The sequence below is a fragment of the Nicotiana tabacum genome, chromosome 24, assembly GCF_000715075.1.
Source record: "Nicotiana tabacum cultivar K326 chromosome 24, ASM71507v2, whole genome shotgun sequence".
Lineage (NCBI taxonomy): Eukaryota > Viridiplantae > Streptophyta > Magnoliopsida > Solanales > Solanaceae > Nicotiana > Nicotiana tabacum.
In genome coordinates, this window is record NC_134103.1 from 88,540,496 (window position 1) to 88,550,031 (window position 9,536).

General features: G+C 31.2%; 1 protein-coding gene across 1 annotated transcript; it reads left to right on the top strand.

Annotated features, from left to right (window-relative positions):
* The first annotated feature begins 2,435 nt into the window (after positions 1-2,435).
* On the top strand, positions 2,436-7,268 carry LOC107786257 (nuclear transcription factor Y subunit A-2). The gene is made up of 6 exons (XM_016607703.2): positions 2,436-2,616; positions 3,148-3,274; positions 4,665-4,780; positions 5,086-5,154; positions 5,951-6,088; positions 6,421-7,268. Exons 2-6 carry the CDS (start codon positions 3,196-3,198, stop codon positions 6,829-6,831), a joined length of 813 nt encoding a protein of 270 aa, XP_016463189.1. The 5' UTR covers positions 2,436-2,616; positions 3,148-3,195; the 3' UTR covers positions 6,832-7,268.
* The last annotated feature ends 2,268 nt before the right edge of the window (positions 7,269-9,536 follow it).

A 9,536-nucleotide genomic window follows, 5' to 3' on the forward strand; every position in this document is an offset into this window, starting at 1 on the left:
ATCCATCAAGATAAGCATTAAATTTTATAAAATATAAGTGGGAATTTTATATCAGTCATTAGTTTAAAAGTACACTAGCTTTTCATGCACTTGCTAACTAGCTAATAAACTCCATTATTAGCTGGCACAAAATAGTGGTGTTTATAAAATCAATTTAAGAATCTTCATTTTCTTTTTAAACATCACATTTAGTCCATGTCCAGAAACAAAAAAAGAACAATTTGGCAATTTAATTGAACTAGTTCAGCTATTTTCAATAATTTTTTCAAGATCACCAAGATGACGAGATTTTTACAGAAAAAAAAATAAGAAACGCGTTGACGCTGGACATTCAACTATTTAACTGAATCTTTGAAACTATATGTATGTTCGTAAGTCACTAATTAATAAATATTTATTACACAGGAAATGCTGTAGAAAGATCCTTAAAACCAATTGCGACGATTGTTACAAACTGAAATCATGATTACTACAATGACAATGACATAAAAACACGCTAATAATAGAATAAAACATATTATTGATATTCAAGTGGCCGGTAACATTAGACAGTGGAGATAAATAAATAAATAAATAAACTGACGACTATGTATACAATTTGCTTTTTTCATTTAATTCTACGCATACGGTTTTCCTTGGAAGAAATGTTCAAGTGCAAACAAGAAAAAAGAGATTGCCAGATCTTGTTGTGATTTATGTAGTTTGTAATTATGTATATTTATTTTTAAAAATTTAATAATTTTATATCTGAATTTACACCAAAAGTTAGATAATTTGACTGCGGATTTAGGGGACGGAAAGGGTTCACCCGAATCCTATAAGACAAAATTTATTTTTTACCTTTATATATTATATTTCGAATCCGCTTGACAGAACCCAAAAATATACTTTAATTAGTGATAAGGGGGTTCAAAAACTTTATAAAGTTATTGGTTCCTACCTACAATCCATCTTTAACTTTTTTTTTTGAACCTCGTTGAACCCAATGGATTGAGTTGGACGCTCTTGAAGAAGTCATCCTTTGTAAATATACTAAAGATTAATGGCGATATGGTAAAAAAGTTAACCATATATCTTGACTCAGGTGAAATATATATTCTTTTATATGAATATGAACGAAAAGGAAGGAAACACAATGGATAAATTCCTCGAAATTGGAAGTGATCCCACCAATGCAGGAGTGATGTATTATCAGTTTATCACCACTTATTGTTATATATATATTACTCCACTAGCTATTATCACAAATATCTTCACTTTCATATATTTATGATTTACATTTGTTAATGATGATATTTGAACTAGCTTGGGCTTAAAAAAACTTTTATTCACCCTTGAGAAAAGATCTCGAGTTCGAGCGTTAAATTTGAAAAACTTCTTATTAGAAAGTATTTATTTCTACAGTTGTCAATCGGCCAGATTAATTAATAGTCCAATAAACTTTGTATACCGAATGATTTAAAAAAAAAAAATACAGTGGGGGAAGATCTATGCTAAGTGTGAAAACCAAAAAAAGGACCACCTCAATAATCTAAAAGCCCTAGTCATCCCCCACCCAAAGCATTCCAGTTGGCATTCATAAACAGTAATTTATTTTAATTGCCACATATAGTAGTTGACTTAGAATCCATAGAGTTTTACTACAAGATTACTTTCTCTTTCTCATATTAACTGTCGTGGTGATTACTAAAAATAATTATTTCAAATTATTTGTCGACGAAATTGATTATTTTTTTCCTTTTTTCACCCTGAGTACTAATTGTTCTTGAATATGGAGATAACACATAAATCGAATAAATATTCAATAAAGTTAGATTATATCTTATGACATAAATAATGATAGAATAATTTAATTTCTTTTCTAATTAATATTTCTTAATAAACGTGTAAAAAAAAAATATGACACATGAATGAATAGGGAGAGTATATATTAGTTGCCATCCTCTTTCCTCCCACTAATAGCAGTAAAATTACAACTTTTGTGGGTTCCTTTTCCTACCCTTATCTTTTCTTTATTACAATTAACTTAAGAATATCAAGCTATTATCATCATTTCAAATAAAGGTACACGTAATAAAAGCATATATGTGATATATCTATGCAGTACATGCATTAATACTTTAATGATAAACAGAAACTGCTTTGTATTTTATCGGTCATAATAAATGAAATTAGTAACCTTTAAAATATCTGAATAGGTGTAAATGTTCTAAATAGTGATAAATGCATGTAAGGTAAATCCAAATAAAATCATTTTTTTTTTACTGAAGAATGTATAGAAGTTGGGTTAGGCTCCAAAAATACAAATAATTAATGACAGGGTCCAAAAAGGACAAAGATTAGGAAGAACAAACATAAACAAAGCAAATGTGGGGTCTAAGAAGAAAATACTATACTTAAAGCACATTAAACACAGTATTCTTATGAAGTCTTTAGGCTATATTTCATCGGCCACTTTCCTATAATTCCTATTATCTATTTGCAATCTCTTTCCTCTTTCTTTGGTTATTATAGTTTGTGTTTTAATTGTACCTACATATGACTCCTAGCAAATGAGGTTTCACTTACTGATTGTACAATAAACAGATTGCTTAATTCTCATACTATTACTATTGTGTATGACACTCTTCTCTTTATTTTTTTCCAAGCTAGTTTATTGCCTTCCCCGATCTCTTTTTTCCTATTTTCTTGTGATTTCTGGTTCATGATACATTACAACTCTTGTTTGTTCTTAAGCTACTTATAACTTTGTGATCCATATCTGATTATCTTATTTATGTTCATGCTCTTAAAAATTCTAATTTAGAGCCTGGTAATTTTATCTGAATTTCGTTAATATGTTCCTTTTTCTAATTATCTTGTCTTTTCTTACAATAATAATTTAGAGTTAGATAACTTGGACTATCTTAACTGTTTTTGTTTTTTTCTTTACTTTTGATTTTCTCTAAATATTAAATTCATTCTCTAGTTTTTTTGTTTCCTGTCTAAATTGTGACTCCCTTTTCTCCTCTATTTTCTTTGTTGAACATGAAGATTTAAATGTGGTAAAAGAGTGGGGTAAAATTATTTTCTTTTTGTATATTTTGGTTGGTGAAGTTAAGTGTGAAAAAGCTTTCCCTTGAATTTCTGCTTGTTATTGAATTGCAGGAATTTGTTTGAGAGTATATTAAAGAGAAGTGTTACCAATTTCTATATATGACCATGCATACAATATTTACCAAAGGGAATGAAACTGCAACTTGGTGGGGCACTACTGAATTCACTACTTCCTCTGGTAATGATCAGTGTAATTTAATCTATTATAGCCGGTTATTAGTCATCAATTTTTATTAGACCTCCAATATAATTAATGTTTATCGTAGAAATTTATATGAAATTGTCTTATAAATGACATAATCTTAAAACTGTTTTTTATACTTGCAGTCTTTTGGTTTTGTACATGCATGGTTATGTTCATTTTCATGGTTTTGGTTTCTAACAATTTTAGTATTGCAATGTAAGAGCTTTATGCTAAAGAATAAGGACATATTGTATGAAAGTTGAGATCTTGTTGTCCTTTCTCTAAGTTTACAGATTTGAAAGAACAAATACATATGATGTGAAAGTTCAGACCCTATTGTCAGCATCTCTAAATAGTAAATTGAGACTGAGTAGGAAATCAAGGAAGAAACATAATCTTGATAAATATGTCTACTGGAAAGAGAAGGAAAACTTGTGCAGCAGTCTGTATCCCTGACTTCAATTGCCAAATTATTTCTTTTATGGACAAAGTTTCCCATTGATAGATGAGAGAAAGTTAGTGAGGTAATTATGCAAGATCCTTTTGGGAAAATCGTTCAAATTTGGCTTATCATACCATATGAAGAGTATCCTTGGATTGTTTTAATCCAACAATTAGTATTACACCCTATGATTTGGCACGACAAGTATGGAGATGACGAAGTGACGTGTGGGGCTCGAAAGCTAGCTAATGGACTTTGATAACCATAAATACTCAAATGATGTGTGAGGTGTTCATGTGAATTTAGGACTTTATTTAATCCAAATAAGCACATTAGTTGATGGTCATGTGGACCTTAGTTCATGTGAATTTAATTCAAGGGGAAGATTGTTGGTTGTGCAAATAAAATCCTACGTCGATAGCTGAAATGAAAAGGAAGCTACATAAGGTGTAGGGATAATTTTATTGATGTGAGGCCTTTTGGATGCGAATCAGGTGTAAAACATACAATATCACACCATATTTAAGAGTATATATTTGGGTTATCTTAGTCCAACACCTGAAGGTAAGATCAAGAAGAGATTTGAAGGGATTAATTGGAACTTTATCTACCTACATAAGGCTCAAATTATGTTGTCATTCTCACAAAAATAAGTTCAAACTCACTTCTCCTAGATAATTGTTGAAGATCATAAGCAATTTACATCTAAGTTGGGGAACATGTATTGTTGCTGCTTCTTTTCATTTAATTTCTATTGATCTATATATAGAATCTCAACTACAGTCTTCTTACTTTCTCATTTTGCCCCAAGGTCACCATCTTACAAAATTTACATTTCCTTCTTTTGTTTCCCTAAAAGGATCTATCTTCTATGTTGTTTCAACCAGTTCGAGTTATATTTTGTTTGACACTTCGATTAAGCTCATATTAATATTTACGCAGAATCTCAATCAAGTGATTCCAAATCTTCAGAAAAGGCAGAAAAGCTTTCAAATGTTCTGGATGGTGTTTCAACTAAATCATCTAATATGGACTATCAAGGTCACTTTGAGCCCCTGGTAATTTTTTCTGGATTAACTTATATATAATGTTGGTGTAACTTTTTTTATATTATCACTGTATTTTAACCTGTTGTAGGGGTAACCTGCTTTATTTTTAGGTTATTAATTTAACATATTATGAACAATTATCTATTAAATATTTTAAGTAACCTGATAGTATAGATTTTTTATTATTTAAAAAAAGAACAAACTGGTAGTGTGTAAAAGTTAAACTCAATTTTATTAGCATGAAAGCTAACATGTTATCAATAAGTCTTGATTGCTCTTCTCATTGGTTTTTTTTTTTCCTACTTGTCCACCAGATTTATGCAAAGTATCCTTATGGAGAGAAGTGCCTTGGGTTATTCTCAACTTATGGTTCTCAAGTTTCGGTATTACTTCTTTCTCATGTCTTAAATTAGTCAATTATTTGGAAAAACTACACATTATAGCCTCTTTCAAAAATAATAACCGGCAAAATATATATTTTTTGTATAATATACATATTATATATTAATATACATATTATGTACATATTCTTTGCATATTTGGCTAACAGATGTAATTATTTTTGGCTGATCGGCCAATTGTGTAACTTGCCCCTGCACAAGAAATTAGCAAATTATGTTTTTGCAGTCAAATGCTTATTTTAGCGGCTGGTTCCTCAAATAACTTGTTATTGTAACAAGCTTTATCTCTGTAGTATCCTTCAAAAATATTTTTACCATAGTAATGATCGCAGTCCTTAGTATTGATTGTCCATCTTAATTTGAAAAAAGATTTAACAAACATGCTCTACATTTCATAAGCCTCTTCACTGTGTAAAGAAAGATGATATACAGATTTTCTTCTTTTCAAACATGAAATATTGGTTGCATCAGTATCTGCCTGTTTTAACCACAATTTTACTTATATTCACTGTAGTGTAATGAAATGTGTACAATGTAAGAGCAATTTACCTCTTGTAGAAAGTTACTTGTCTTATTCTCACGCTACTAATTCCACTTATTATGAATAGTGTTACCTGTAATTACTGATTGTGTAACTATCTCTTTAGTGATATTTCATGAAGTTTCCTGTACTCTGACCTATCTTATTCATTTGAAGTATTGTCGAAGATTCTTTTTAACTAAATGATACAGAAAGTAATATACTCATAACAGAGTTTCTATTGTCAAAATTTTCAAGGGCCGTATTATGCTACCACTGAATTTGACCTCTGATGAAGGCCCCATATTTGTCAATGCAAAGCAGTATCATGGGATACTGAGGCGTAGAAAGTTTCGTGCAAAGGAAATGGAGAATAAATTGCTTAAACCGCGCAAGGTAAAATTCTATGCTCAACTCCAATTGCTGAATAATCAGTTGCAATTACTATGGATCCACATATGCATATCTAATCATCGACTCTTTTAACTCGTAAGATACAAAATAATATGCTTAATATGAAAATTTTAAGAGAAAAGAGCAGTTCCTTGGGAAATTGTAGCAAGGTGTTCTAGATACGAGCTACTAGAAGAAGAATAAAAGCACATAACTAAAATGCATTATACTGAGACGAAGAGATTACTTTCAGCTAGCTTTTTTTCCCTAGACTCGGATTTGCTTTCCTCTTCTCATTTTAGTTGTTTAATTTTTGCTTTGGTTTAATGGTATAGCCGTTCTTGCACCTCTCACGCCATCTCCATGCCATGCGCCGACCTAGGGGAGGTGGTGGTCGCTTCTTGAACACAAGGAAGATGAATGGAAGTATCAATGATGATACAAATGGTACAACCAAGACTAGTAACAGGAAATCTCAACCCACTGGATCACAGAATTCTGAAGTTCTGCAGTCTGATCATATAGGCAATTTTAACTCGCCAAAGGAAACAACAAGCAGAATGTCCTGTAATTCATCAGAGGTTACTAGCTTCTACTCCAGGGGAAATCTTGATACTTATCCAGTTAACAATCCTAGGCCATCAGTTCAGGCTTTTTTTGATATGATGAATACTGGCCATGATATTCCCATGGGCAGTAAGTGGGGTTCTGCAGCAGCAGATAGTTGCTGCAACCTCAACATTTGATAACGTCGTCCTTACTACAACCAAATTGACATATATATATGGTCCTAACACGATTTGGTTGCTAGAATAGGCAGATCATCCTTGGCTATTGACAGGCAGTTCATCCTTGGCTTATCCGCATTAAGGTGTCGCCTCTATCGTTCCATTAGCTATCCAGCTACGTGGAAATTACGAGGTGCTAAAACCTTAATGCAGTTTACTTATAGCAATAGTAGGAATATGTATCCTAAACTCTAAATAAGTTAATGTGAAGGTCCAAATAATCAGGTTTGCGATGTTGTGCATATGTTGGTTTGTAAAAATAGAGTTGATCGTCTGTTGATGATTAAACTTGATATTCACTAATGTGTGATTTGGTGTGTTTTAGACTGGAAGTTGTACTTGGATGGAAGTGAAGTGTTTATGATATAATATTTTGGATATAAGTTCGTATAATATGTGCAATGTCTTCTACTTCCATATCATTTACCTTAACATTAGATTTTATACCACAATAGTTTCAAATCCTAGTGTCAAATATGTCTAAATTTTGAGTAAAACCAAACCTTGCTAATCTAATACTGAAGCTGCCTAGACATAAGTTATTGTTGCCTAAATCTCCAAGGGATAAAAAGCGCGGCTACAATACACAAAACATCCTGCGTTTACGCAGAATTTGAGAAAGGGTCGCCTCTCAAGGGAGTGATATAGACGGTCTACTCTAATATAAGCCTATTCAAGGGATAATTGTTTCAGAAAATTAACCCTACTTATTTTGTTTTACGAATGCCAAATGATACTATGGGGCCGTGAAGATAGGCTTCGTCTTTACATCCGTCTTTCCAACAATAGAAAGACAAATATCATTGTGAAGGGATGCAATTTGCCGAGTGCAACTCTAGTCCGGTGTTGGACATAGAATTCTATCAAAGCGTAACATTTTTTTTCATTATTAACCATCAGATTATAATTCTTTTGTTTTATTTACCATGTGAATATCTTTTGCCCGTGGCGGATCTGGTTTGGATGTATGGGTCATGAGGCACCTATTGGCTTGGGCCAAATTGTTTTATGTATTCATAGATAATAGTTAGGGGTGTACATGGACCGGGTTGGTTCGATTTTTATCACAGCCAAATCAAATCAACTATATCGGTTTGGATTGGTTCGGTTTTACTGGATTTTTGGGATTTTTTTGTTGCATAAATATTATTTCAATCTTATTTTGTTAAATTTTTTATAGGTAAATACATATTTAGTAAAAATTGAAAAAATTAACAAACGTATGATCTATTAACATATTCTTATGGGAGAATTTTCTTAGTAACATATGATAGTTATTTTTTTAGTCGTCTGACAATATATAATTTTTCGTTGATGTACACTTTCAAGATTAACTAAATTTAATAATTAAACATAAAATCAATATGATACCATATAATAATATGTTCTATTTAATTTTAAATTATCAAAATACCACTTCAAATTCGAAAAAGATATAAGAATGTAATAGATCTTGACATACGAATATGGAGGAACAAAGAGATTGACACATTTCACTAACACTTGATAAGAAAGTGATCATACAACCCATTAGTTAAAGCTAATAAAGATAGAGCATTTCATATTTTACTAAATATTACATCCCATAAGAGAATCTTAAATATTTCTAGATATTTTTTAAAGAAAAATCTTTAAAATATATATAAAAATTATATATTTATATGTCGGTTTGGTTCGGGTTTTTTTTTTACTCAATACCAAACCAAATAAACTAAACCTAGTCGGGTTTTTTAATCGGTTTGGTTTGACTTTTCGGTTTGGTGTTGTTTTCCGGTTCGATTTGTACACCCCTAGATAATACTTTAAAAAATCAATAATTGATCATGAGCATCCATTATGATCATATTTGACCGCTGTGAATTTATATTAGCGAAGTACCTGCGACTTATAAATCCTGGATCAGCCACTAAATATTGCATTATATGAGTGAACCAAAAAATCTCAGATCGGAATATTCTGGGGGAAAAAAATCAGAAATAGCCAGATTTATAACTAGTAATTGAAGAATAACCATAGATTCATAAGTAATCAAAATTTAAAAACTTTTCATTTAAAGATAAAATCTGAACAAAAATACCCTTAAAAATCTAAAAATATTCTAGTACAATATGCTGGAATTTCATAATGTGTTGGAGTTCCAACATAATATGCTAGAAGTTTATATGCAAGAGCTCCATAATCCAGCATATTATGCTGGAACTTTCCGTGTGTTGGAATTCCAACATAATATGCTGGAAGTTTATACGCATGAGCTCCATAATATAGCATATTATGCTGAAATTTTCTTTATTTCAGTAAAATAGTGATTATTTTTCAATAACTTTACAAACACTGGTTATTTTTCAATTACCAATCAAAAAACTGGCTAACCATATTTTTCACGGATATTCTCTGGTACTCAAACTTCTTTGACCCAATCAATCTTAACCAAGCACTTGACCCTTTCCTTACTTCCTACCCCACACTCTTGAAGACTAATAAGTGTACAATAATATGAATTGACTTTTAAAATCTTATTTTTCACTCAATTTGGCATAGTTGTTGAAGCATCGACCCGTTTAACAAGTCTTCTCTTCAGCCTGCCATTCAAGAACTAAATAAATTTCAACCTACCCCCCCCCCCCCCCCCCAAAAAAAAAAAAACTCTATCCCATATATACCTA

Excerpts from the sequence above, each read along its gene's own strand:
- LOC107786257 (XM_016607703.2), top strand. The coding sequence starts at position 3,196 with ATGACCATGCATACAATATTTACCAAAGGGAATGAAACTGCAACTTGG. Across the intron at positions 3,275-4,664 it reads TGAATTCACTACTTCCTCTG|AATCTCAATCAAGTGATTCC; the intron begins GTAATGATCAGT and ends ATATTTACGCAG. Across the intron at positions 5,155-5,950 it reads CTTATGGTTCTCAAGTTTCG|GGCCGTATTATGCTACCACT; the intron begins GTATTACTTCTT and ends AAAATTTTCAAG.